Source organism: Mesocricetus auratus, unplaced genomic scaffold, assembly GCF_017639785.1.
Source record: "Mesocricetus auratus isolate SY011 unplaced genomic scaffold, BCM_Maur_2.0 Super-Scaffold_100006, whole genome shotgun sequence".
NCBI classification, from domain to species: domain Eukaryota; kingdom Metazoa; phylum Chordata; class Mammalia; order Rodentia; family Cricetidae; genus Mesocricetus; species Mesocricetus auratus.
The window spans coordinates 71,236,405-71,249,130 of record NW_024429190.1 but is presented as its reverse complement, the minus strand read 5'-3'; the positions used below and the strand labels follow the sequence as shown (position 1 = coordinate 71,249,130).

Sequence of the window (12,726 nt, the reverse complement as noted above, 5' to 3'; positions counted from 1 at the left end):
TGGAGCCTGCCTCAGGCTCTGCCTCTGTACCTAGTCAGTGTGGTACTGGGTGACTGGATTTGTTAAATGGTCTCATTCAACCTCAGTGCCCATACTGATTCAGGGAACCACTCTGGATTAATTCTCTTAATTATCAAAGACTTTTGTGTGTCATCTAGGGGCTAAGGTCAAACAAAACATGTGCATGCAGTGGCCACAGAAGCCAGGAAGCGTTGTCAGATCCTCTGGAACTGGAGTTGTGGATGGCTGCCATGTGGGGCTAGGGACCAAATCCAGATCCTCTGCAAGAGCAGTGAGTGCTGTTAACTACTGAGCTATCTTTCCAGTCCCCAGACCCCACATTTAAGGGATGTTTTGGTATAACTATGTTAAACTCAGAAAACACAATGATAAGGAAGAGAGAAGTTTAATCAGGTCTAGCTATGCTTTAAGGCCTTCAAATGAAAGATTGTGAGCAGAGAAGGGGAACTATGTCTTTCTATCTCCAGAGGAGACTTACCTGAATGGCTGAGTGCAGAGAATAGCCATACTGCTTCTTGAACTCATGCCGGATGTCCAGGAGGTCAGTCTCTGATCTGGAAACCATTATTCTGTTGAGTGTGAATTCATCCGTTCCAGCACCCTGGGACAAAAAGGTCACGAGAAGCTCACTGGGCACATGATGACATGCAGATATTCAGTTATGAGACAGGTAATAGTGCACACAATATTCAACCACAGCAACTTCTCTTAACTCATGTAGCACCAAACTCCACTATTCATTTAATAGAGAAATGTGTATTGAGCCCGTATAGTAAGCATAACCATGCTATGAAGAACAGAAATGTCCCCGGTTAGCATCCTCCAGTTCGATGAAGGATACAGGCTAGAAAACAAGAAAGTTAGTCTGACACAAGTCCCAGCATGAAGGGGAGTTGGGCACAAAGTTCCACCCCTAGCTGTTGGCCTATTGGTAACTGTTAGCAGCTGAGAGAGGCAGGGTCGGTGTCCTCCAAAAGTATAGCCCCTGCTAAGTTGACCACACTCCAATGGAAGGCTACACATTTGAGAATATGTGGCCAGCTCAAATTGACCTTGATCAGGAAAAAAAAGGACACCAAGTTGGCTGGAAAGGGAAGAGCTGGGTGTGGGAAGGTGCATATGACAAAAACATGTACAAAATTCTCTATGAACTAATAAAATTATTAAATAAAAAGCAATTATAATTAGCCTGACAGATGAGAGATACTGGGTAAAAAATAGAGGTGTGTTTTAGTGGAGCCTGGGAAAGATGAAAGATTAGGAAAGGTCTGCCCAAGAAAGTGACATATACACTGAAGCCTAAGTAATCAACCGGGGTTGTGTTGGACACAGTGAGACACACCTGTGATTGCAACGCTGGAGAGACCAGGCCGCACGTGATACATGCATCAGGGAAGGAGGGGTGGATTTGTATAGGAAGCAAAGAATGCTCTATAAAAGACTCTCTTTCTCCCTCCCTCTCTCTCCCCCTCTCCTGTGTGTGTGTGTCTGTGTGTGTGTGTGTGTGTGTCTGTGTGTGTGTGGTGTATGTGTGCATGACATGTATGAAAGTTTAGGACAAGAAAAGATGCCACATCTAAGGATATATAAATAATGAACAATGGCAAATGATACTTCTGGAAAATCTAGACCTTGTTAACAATGAAATAAACACCTGACTGTATCCCACATATGTAGAACTCTTACAATATTTTAATCTAAAAATGTGGTTGCTTTCAAGGCAGTCCACTTGCAATATGAAGCACAGATTCCAGGGGAGACCCAGAATGAGCACAAGAGAGTAAGAGGAGAGACTCTGAGACACACCCAGATGGGGTTGCTGCCTAAAGAAAAGAGAACAATGGCTGTGAACTCGTCTGGAGCAACCGCCAGAGATGGAGAAAGGCGGGAGTCATAAGAGCTGTTTGCAGGTGAGTGGTCAATGGGGGAGAGAGCGTGACATAGCCCAGGGTGGCTGTTATATGGCTGCTGGCTCTCTTTATTGATGCATCCAACAAATGCCAGTCAAACATCTACCAGGCATTCGTCCCTGCACCATGCACACAGCCATGAGTGGATTCTGGCCCCATGGAGTTTATTTTCTACCAGGTGGAGATAGCAAACTATCTAATTACTTTAATAAGTATTGATAAGGATAAGGAAAAAAAACACAGAGAAATAGAATGCAGAGCGATAGAACGAGAGCCAGTTGGCCACATAATCGAGGGAGGGTTGGTTATTTCAAGAGGAGACATTTGAACTGAGACCAGAAAAAAACAGAAGAAGGCAGCGCGTCTCAGGTGGAGGAGCACTATAGACAGGAAAGACAAACACAGAGATGCCATAGAGGAAAATGGCAAGTGACTGAGGCAGAAGGAACAAGGCTGGAGAGGGCGTGACCAACTTCCGGAAGTGAGCAAGGCCAGTTTGGTAGGTACAGCCTGTGAGGTCACTGAACATGGGAGCTGGGGCTGGTGGTGGCATGAGGGGAAGAGAATGGGGTGTTCAGTCAGACATATTTTTACAGCCATGGGAAATGCCCACTAAAGAACCGCGGAGGCATTTACTCTGAGCTAAACCCAGCTGCAGGGAATGAAGACAGTTAAAGGACACAACTCAGTATCCTGCTCAGGTTTCCGACTCAGCTGGGCTCATCTGGAGTAAGGTAGCTGGAGAGGCTGTGCATCTCGGAGGCTTTTGAGATTTAGCATTCTACAAGTGGGGGAGATGATTTAGCTAACACTTTACAAGCTTCCTCTACCCTGACTGGTGCATTTGTTATTATACTTTGAGGCAGATTAGTAGAAAATCAGCTACAAAAAGGAACTCACTGAAGTGGAAATGAAATATGACATTCCATCAGCATTAAACAGTATTTTTTCAAAGATTAATTTTATTTGTTTGGTTTTTTAAAATAAGGTTTCTTTTTAATTTTTTAAATTTAAATTAGAAATAAGTTTGTTTCACATGTCAATCCCAGCTCCCTCCCTCCCCTCCTCCCCCCTTCCTCCCCCCCTACCAGATTCCTGAGCTCCCCAGCCAATCCCCACTCCGATCCCCAGAGAGAGTAAGGCCCTCCATGGAGGATCTCCAGAGTCTTAGATAGTATTTTTATATGAAAATTCCAGACCAACCTTCAGAGCTTGGTGAAGTCTTGTTGCTAAAAAAGCTGGGGTGTTCCTCGTGCAATGAACTGTTTATTATTAAACAAAAAACAAAGCAATGATTAGTCTCACTTAATAGGAACTGAGGCAATCTCAGTACCGACTTTTACTTAGAATGAGAGAAAAGCTGCTAACCCTGGATCCCAGAGCCTCACAGTGTCATATTTGTACAGAACTTTGGGATGGGAATTGTGTTCAGCCATGGGAAAAATAAAATGATCTGTCAAAGACACTCCCACATGTCTGACTCAATCCACATCTCAGACACACTGCATGCCTCATCCTATCGTCATAACTTCCTGGGCTTCAACATCTTTGGCCACCAATGAACACCTTGTGCAACCAGTGACTGTGGAGATGTGGCTACAAATAACCTAGTGCCTAAAAAGGGTGTTGAACATCAGTGTCTAACCCATTCTCCTCATGGAAGGAGTTTCCTTTAAAACGAATGGACTAGGAGGTATAGGCTAGTGAGACTGACTGTGTTGGAAAAACTACGTACAACTTAAGTTTAAAATCTAAAATACTTTACAGTCTCCCAAATATTTATTATGACATGAAATTGCAAGGAAAACAGAAATAAAACCAGAAAGAGAATACTCACAAAAACATAGGTAAATCAATTGTTCTTGAGATGAAGTGCAAATATATAGGAAGATAAATTCTATAGAGAACAAACCTATTCACACAGCACAGAGGTTTTCATGCTCTTAAATCTGCAAAGGCAGGCATCTGACCAAAAGTGAGTGAATGGACTTCATAATGAAGACTGGGGCTTAGACAAATTCTTGATTTTCCTGATAGTGCTTACATACTCTTAAGGAAAGCTAAAGCCTTGCTGTATGTGATGGTTTAAATGATAAACCTCCTCTATATTCCCTGAGATTTTAACATTTGATTCCCAGCTGATGGCACTGTTTCAGGAGGTTTAGGAGGTGTGTCCTTGTTAGAGGAATTATATCACTGGGGGTGGGCTTTGAGAGTTGAAATCCTTAAATTACTTCCAGTTCAGTCTCTGCTTCCTGGTTGTAGTTCAAGATGTGAGCTCTGAACTTTCTGTACCTGCTGCCATGCTGTCCCTTCCATTATGAACTCTCATCTCTCTAAAACCATAAGCCCAAATAAACCCTTCCCTTCATTGCTAAGTTGCCTTGATGATGGTATTTTTATCATAGCAACAGAAAGGTAGCTAATACAGTATCTGTATAGGACTTAAGGAAAACTTTAGATGTGTTGTTGTCTGACAAGAGATGAACCATTTGCATTTGTACTACCTAAATTTTCTTCAACAAGTATTAGGCTTTAGGAATTTGACCAAACCCATTATGATTTCTTTTATCTTGTGAAGCTTTCAACTACCTCCCCACAACTAGACATATACACTCCTTCTCAACATAGTCCTTCCTTTCCTTTAGCTGGCCTTTTCTTTATTTTAAGTATCATGTTTGCTCTTCGTATCTGAAAATAAGGGAAGTAACTTACTTTGGCATCCAGCATTGTCAGAAGGGAGACTGGAGGAGACACTTCAATTATAACCATCACCACCGTTCACAATTGCCTATTTCCTGCCCACTTCACTGTCTTGACCAAACTACAACTTGCTATAAGCTCCTAAATTCTGGTTTGCCCAGATCTTGCACAAGCATTAAAATGAAGACCATATTCCTTTATCAGCTCATTTCACAAACTCAACTGCCCACGGTTGAAGGAAGTCAATCTATCTGAGTCCCAAGTTTACTGTGTCACCAAGGGGACAAACCTGTTTTGAAGGACTGTCAAAGTTTTAACTGAGTTGACATTTGTGAGGAGCTTAACATGATACCCAGCACACAGAATTTGCTTAAAAAGTAAAGTTAAGGCATCTTAATTAAGAGTCACTCTTCAGAGATGGGAACTAGCATTTGGAGGATGAATCCCAGGAACCAGTGAAGAAGTCGCCCTTAGGAATCAACTATTGTGATTTTACCACAGGTGCTGTGAATTACTATGTTAGATGTTAAGAATGATTTCCTGCTGACAGGTGTTCAGAGTCTAGGCATTCTCCAATGGGAATTCTGCAGTTGGCTCTACTGTGCCCCTAAATAGAGATATCCTAGACAACTCCCTTGCCCTGTGTGTGAGTGAGAGAGGGAGAGAGACAGAGACAGAGAGAGAAAAGAGAAAAATAGAGGGAGAGAGTTAACATGTTTGTTTGACTCTTCACTAAAGAGGCCAGTGATGGGGGATGTTCTTCTGTTTACATGTTTTTCTTATTGGTTGATTAATAAAACACTGTTTGGCCAGTAGAGGCAGGAAGAAAGGTGGGGCTAGGAGACGAGGAGAATTCTGGGGAAGAGAGGCAGAGAGGTGCTGCGAGAGATGCCATGTAGCCCAGGAAGGGGTAACAGGTCCAGACCCTTCTCTGATAAGATGAGACCACATGGAAATACTTAGATTAATAGAAATGGGTTAATAATTAAGACGGAGCTATCAAATTAGCTAGCCATAGGCCAACAGTTTTATAATTAATATATTGTTTATTTGGGACTAAAGCAGCTGTAGGCTAGGCAGGACTAGGCTGAAAAGAAAACTCCAGTTACACGTCAAGAATCTGTCTTTCAGTGATACCTGCTCCTTTAATCTCACCTTTCTTTTGAGGCTCTCTCTCAGTGAGTGAGTGAGACCTCTCTGCCGATGTAGCAGCATTCCCAATCACTCGTTAATGTATGTGTCTATATGGGAATGGATTCTGCCTGAATCCCATCTGATTACTCAACCAAAGAGGAAGAGATCTATAGCTCTGACCTTGGCTCCAGTTTGGGAAGAAACTGACATCGTCCTGAGATAACCAAATGCAGTGGGATACCACATTGATTAGGGCGCAGTTTCAACAAGGGCTCAATAAAAATGCAAGTGGAATGTAATATTCAACTTTCAAAGAGGGTATAATCTAAACACTACTACAAGTCAAGTGCAGATTTAAAAGGCAAGGTAAGAAGTAAGTACATAACTTCTCTATATACTGTTTAACAATATTGTTGAGATAGCTGTTTCTACATGGACTGCTGGAGGCAGTAGAGCACACACACGGATCAGTCAGGATTCTTAAAATTAGCTCACATTGACACGGACTTCAAAGAAGGAGAAATCATTCCATTTACTGACATTCAAGGGCTTACCTATGGCCAGCAGCAGGTCTTCAAAGTGCCCAGATAACTCTCCTTTAATGCTGTCCTCAATGTCCTTCTGGCTAATATTTTTGTACTCATCAAATGCTAAAAAGTAGCACCATAAAAATATTTAAAGCATCCCAGAGGGCCACACTTGAATATATTTCACATTTAAAAATGCAAGATGTAGCAGATCAACCAGCAAGCTCAGAACCTCGGCCATCAAAAGATGAGCACAGTGGAGACTGAACCCCCTTCCCCACCAGCTTGAAACAGTTAAAACAGCTTGAAATGGTCTGTGACAAATAACTTATCTATTTTTAAATTATAGCAGCGTCAGGAATCAATGCTGTGGCCAGTGGCCATATGTGCTTTGCATGCTGCAGAATGTTAAGTGGGAAGATTCCTTAAAACATTCCTAGTATTAATTTTGTGTGTGTGTGTGTATACATGTGTGGGGGTTTCTCCTCTCATGACATGGGTTCCTGGGACCAAACTCAAGTGATCAGACTTGATGGCAAGTGCCTTTATGGTGGCAAATGCCTTTCCCTGAGAAGTCACCTTACTAGTCCTGTTTGGATATCTTGTGCTGTGGAAATCATTCTTTAAGGCAGTATGGCTCACTTCACACCTATCAGAAGCCATCTGAATTTCTTGATCAGGATTTTTCTTAGGTAAAACTTGGATGTTCATCATTGAGTGTACAGGAAGATTTCATAAGGCAAGGACATTTTTTTCCCAACAAGGTTTAAGGTTTTTGTTGCTGCTTCTTTGTTTTGTTTTGAGATGGGAGTCTTACTCATGTAGCCCTAACTGGCCTGGAACTTACAGATATCCTCCTGCATCTGCTTAAAGGCATGGGTCATCCAACATATTTTGAAAAAAAAAAGAAAGAAAATTTGCAATACTGGGGTCAAACCAAGACCTTAGTAAAACCACCATAGTATTGCACTAAAAGTCACTGTCACTGTCCAAGTTAAAGAAGTGCAATTTCAGAATTAAAAGTTCCAGCAAGAACCTTCTGTTTTCTCAGCTCAGCAGCAGGTTAGTCCTGAATGCTGCTGCTCTCTCAAGTGGCACCTGGAGGCCATTGCTTTAATATGGTCACACTAGATAGAGCTCTGTGCTTCTAGAACAGCTCAGGGAGACACATGAGTGAGAGGAAGGGTGGGACCCAGTAATTGGTCTGAGAAGAGCTGGTCCTTCCCCCACTCTAATTTCCCTTCATGTCAGAGAGAAGCTACTGTTATCACCATTAATCCATCCACAAAACCCCCTTTGGTCACCATTAGCCAACCAACAAAACTCCTTTTCAACGTCTGACTTTTCCAGAAGGTGGTGGACCCAGGACAGATGGGGTATAGACGCTTGGTAACCAGCTCCTCCACCCCACAGCAACCAGCCTTCCCTCTCTCAGCAGGATTGTCTCTCTTCTCCATTCTCATCTACGGCTTGGTACTCACAGGATAAGTAGTCTACTCAGTCTTCAGGGCAAAATGAAAGAGAATGTCAATACTGCCTTGAGTTAAAATGCAGCTTCTCCATTTGGTTTCCTAAGAGGTTTCTACATAAACTGCAAAGACATCTGTGAAAGCAACGTAGAGCAGAAGAGACATGGGTCGTACTTATTCTCAGCTGAGGGAAGCTCCGCAGACACAGGACCTCGGTGAATTTGTCTTCATCCGTGCCCCATTTGTTCTCACCAGCGTTATAGAGGATCTGGACAAACAGAAGAAGCCCTGCATGTCATCACAAGTGCAGGCCTTTCTCTGTTCGAGAGCATGGAAGGGGAAGAGCGGGGATTGCATTTGACTTTAGAGACCAGTAAAACCATCCATCATCCACACCATTCACTTTTTTTTTTTTTTTTTTTTTTTTTTTTTTTGGTTTTCGAGACAGGGTTTCTCTGTGGCTTTGGAGGCTGTCCTGGAACTAGCTCTTGTAGACCAGACTGGCCTCGAACTCACAGAGATCCGCCTGCCTCTGCCTCCCAAGTGCTGGGATTAAAGGCGTGCGCCACCAACGCCAGGCCACACCATTCACTTTTAGCAGACTTCAGATCTAGGTCAAATGCAGGACGTGGGGGTGGCAACAGCTTGTCCCCAGGCTTTGACTCAGACAGGACAGGAGAGGGTAGGCCTGGGTAGTACTGTCTTTTGCAGAGGCCATCAAAGGTGTATGTAAAGAAACATTCTCCTAGCTGATACTGACCTGGGCATCTTTTTTGGCCAGATGTTCATCCACTTTTAGACTTTCGTCTCTTCTACCCTAAATGAGCAGGGATGATAAAAACGAAACAAAACAAACAAAAACCAAGGTCAATCCTTTAAGGACACAGTACTCCAACCAACCAGCACTTTATCTTGGTAGATTTTTTTTTTCATGCAAACCATGTAACAGAGAAGTATCGGGCATTCTTGGCTGCAGGTCTGTCCCTGCAATTGACTTGTCAGTAAGTTTAGCAAAGCACACAATCTAAGACCTCAATCTCTTCTGGAAACTCAAAGGTGGCTAGGATGGAAAGACAAGCCGCAGACAGAAAACGTTTACAAAACCTATCTGATAAAAGATGAATAATCAAAATATACAAAGTGCTTTTGATGCCCAATAAGAAGATAATAAACACCACAATTTTAAAAGAGAGGAAATGATCTAAAGCAACATCTCACCAAAGAAGATGTATAGACAGCAAGAAAGCATATGGAAAGAGACTTTTCATCATCTCTTTGAGGACTATAAATTAAAGCAGGATCTATTAATATGATTAAACTCCAAACACCAACAACACCAAATACTGGGAAAGACCAGAAATAATAGGAACTCTACTTTCATTGCTAGTGGGGATTTGAGATGTTACATGCACTCTGAGAGACCATCCAGCAGTTTCTTACATTGCTAATTATATTCTTACGGTATGATCCAGCAATTATGCTCCTTGACATTCAACTAAGGAAGTAGGACACATGTCCATACAAGAGCCTGCCCATAGATATTTAACTGAAGTTTTATTTTTAATTGGCAAAACTTGGAAGCAACCAAGATGCCCTTCAACTGATGAACAGTTTATACAAAAAAATATTATTTGGCAAAAATAGATACAAGCTGGCCATTTGCAAAAACAAAATGTGGAAAACCCTTACAGACATATGCAATATCCATTATATTGATAAAATACCATTTGCTGTTTGAGGTCACTGAGAAGTGGCTCTGGAAGCAGTACTGATACTCCAAGCTCAGTTCAAGCATGTTCATGTCACCTGTCCCCCAAATGTCCCTGTCCTGGGTCAGGCTGACCCCCTGATTATTTCATGGGAAGAGGGAAAATAGCAAGCAGCTAAGGGTGCTGAAACATCTTGTCTTTGAGAATAGCTTAGGAGTAAATTATGTCCATCCAAGGTGACTATTGTCTATCCCATAATATCCTAATGTCTACAGTGGGAAAGAGAAGGCTCACTGTCCTGCCAGGAACTTTTTCTAGCATAAGTGAGCAGGGCATTCCCAAGTTGTTTCTGCTAGATCAGTGGTTCTCAACCTCCCTAACATTGCGACCCTCAATAGTTCCTCACATTGTAGTGACTCACCATCATAAAATTATTTCATTGCTAGTTCACAACTGTAATGTTGCTACTGTTATGAACCATAATGTAAATATCTGAAATGCCACCCAAAGGGGCCACGGCCTACAGGTTGAGAACCGCTGTGCTAGATGGTTATAAGCACTGGTTTGATGATGCTCTCTCATTGCTGCTTGATGATTGTTCTTTTGCTTGAAGCCTCACCAGAGGGGACACAGTGTTCAGCCCAGGACTCTCATCCCAGAGCTCGGGTTGCCTGTTTCAACTGGCTTTCCCATTTGACCTCTACTCTCTCAACCGGGATACTCCAGCGGTTTCTGCTGGATGTTGTGAGTGCCCAATTTGATGATGTTTTACTGTCTCTCTGCTGCTACTTTTGATTTTTTCTTTTATTATTGCTTGCTACATACTTGGGAAATTCACGCATACAAAAAAAACCCAAAAACAAAAACACTAAAGCTATCATAGATGAGTCTCTAACCCACAGACTAGAGCACATGGCTAAGTGTTGGGAGTAGGTCTGAAAAGGCTGTATAAGGGATGACATCAGCTGCTGGACACTATACAAGAGGCAAACTAGAATCAGAAAAAGATGAACAGTTTCTGTGGGAGAGGAAAAGGATGAAATAAATAAAAGGCAGAAGGTGGACATCCTAGAGCGGTGGAACCATTCTGCATGAAGCTGTAATGGTAGGCATGTTCACACATTTGTTAAAGCCCAGACCATTTGAGTAAACCCTAATGTGTTAATCCCTTTCTATGTACCCAGCATCTCGATTACTCTCTCTTAACATTCATAACCCCTCAAGGGGTTAATACTATCTTAAGTGCATTTTCTCCGGCATGAACACAAATTCCTTAAAGCTTAAGAGAACTTGTGCAGATACAGATACAGAGAACCATCAGGCAGTGGGAGGGTGCAGTTCTGTTTGATCCCAAACCAGGCCTGGGGCTCTAGTTTTCCTGCTCACCGTGGGTGAGCTCACATCACACATGTGGGTGTGCACGGTGACATGCACTGCCAAGGCCAAGTCTGCCGCTGCCCTTCGTGTATTTGTGTTTGTGGGTCCAACCTTCCCCAGGTTTTCAGCCCCTCAAGCTATAAGGAGGATGAATTATCTCCAAGCTGCATAATACCTCACTTTGGCAAGTGCTGCTTCAGCCATCATGAGCCACTGGGGATTACCACACACATCAGGAGCTGTGTAAATCAGCGGCAAGAAGTCAGTGAGACAGGGCTTAGGTCATGTCCTCTCTTATATGAGCCCATGCATATGTCTCATCCTTGATTTTACCGTCTTGTTTTTTATGTGAATGGGTGTTTAGCCTACATGTGTGTTTGGGCACCATGAAGAGGGAGCCAGATCCCCTGGGACTGGAATTACAGGGGATTGTGAGGATTGTGAGTCAACACGTGAGCGTTGAGACTCCAACCTTGGTTCTCTGAAGAGCAGTCACTACTCTTAACTGCTGAGCCATTTCCCCAGCCGCGACTTTAGCATATACATACATACATACATACATACATACATACATACATATATATATATACTTTATTGCTATGTGCATGTAGGGGGGCACAGTGTACATTGGGGGTCAGAGGACGACTCTATGCAGGTGATTCTCTATCCTCTTTTCTGTGGTTTCCAGGGGTTGAACCCTGGTTGCCAGAGTCCTGGCAAGTGCCCTTGCCCACTACAGTGCCTCCACGAGTCTCCTGTCTTTACTGCTGTATCACGAACCTTCCAGGGAAAGTGAGCAGAGGCCTCATTTGCTCACATCATGTATTTTCTAAGGTAACAGGAACAAGGTTCTGAAACTGATACTTTTTTCTGGAGTTACTACCCTACCCATCTCTGAGAATAGTTCTTTTTATGTCTTCACACTTAATTTAAACAAAGTAAATATTCTTTGGAATCCAGGAGAAAATCTACATGTTCTGAAGATGTGAGCATGCTGAAATTGAGCAATTTTGAGCTTATGTAGGTGGCATATCAGAACAGCATACTGTGGCCCTCAATGGAAACACTTACAATCTGTAGATTGATCTCACCCAAGCAAGATTTTTTATGGTGGTTCTGTCACCATATATGCTTTTGCGATCTTGGTTAAATGTTTTGTTGATGATGAAAATGCAAATGTGATTTGAACAAATCATTTCAAAGAAAAGTGGAAATCTCACTATCCCTGGAAGTGATTTCTGAGCTTGTGGCTTATTGGGGGGAAGCAAATAATAAAAAAATAAAACCTTACATCTGCCAGAGTCAGCAGAGCTTTCCGGAAGTCACCAGATGTTTCCGAACTAATGTCATCTCCCAGACTCTTCTTATACACTGAAACCAAATAAGAATGGCATTGAGTCACGAGAAAGTAAAACAGACTACTCCAGAGCAGAGCTCAGTGACGTCATGGTCTTTCTGTTTGCCGTCTTGGTGCTCTGCTAGTGTGCGAGTGTGTGCTGGAGACAGTGCTCTGAGCCTGCTTCTGCTGTGTGCTGGGAGAGGCAAGCAATAAGAACTGTGGCTCTCAGCTGAATTGGGGCTCATTTCATCAGACAGTGGCTCTAAAGAATACACAGGCAGATAGGGTCTTGTCTTCCTTAAGCTTCTTTTCTGAGCTCCTGGGGTAACAACACCAGACAGGCTGTACCCTCTTCCCAAGCTTACAATTTCGGATAACCCCAACTTCTTTGCCACGAGTCCTTAACCTGGGAGGTATTGGCGTATAACCCTTGTCTTCCATTTCTGTTTTGCAAAAGAATTGATGCAATTATCTCTACTAAAGTCTTCTGTTAGAATACGTAGTGGTGTGTGTGTGTGTGTGTGTGTGTGTGTGTGT

General features: G+C 42.7%; 1 protein-coding gene across 1 annotated transcript in view; it reads right to left on the bottom strand.

Moving 5' to 3' along the window:
- The window catches only part of Anxa3 (annexin A3), a 54,648-nt gene that overhangs the window by 7,193 nt on the left and 34,729 nt on the right, over positions 1 to 12,726 (bottom strand). The window contains exons 7-12 of the mRNA XM_005068132.4: positions 12,142 to 12,221; positions 8,525 to 8,581; positions 7,939 to 8,032; positions 6,323 to 6,418; positions 3,135 to 3,193; positions 500 to 622 (exon numbers count right to left, since the gene is read on the bottom strand). Of these exons, the coding sequence (XP_005068189.1) occupies positions 500 to 622; positions 3,135 to 3,193; positions 6,323 to 6,418; positions 7,939 to 8,032; positions 8,525 to 8,581; positions 12,142 to 12,221 (509 nt within the window). The remainder of the gene's footprint in view (positions 1 to 499; positions 623 to 3,134; positions 3,194 to 6,322; positions 6,419 to 7,938; positions 8,033 to 8,524; positions 8,582 to 12,141; positions 12,222 to 12,726) is intronic.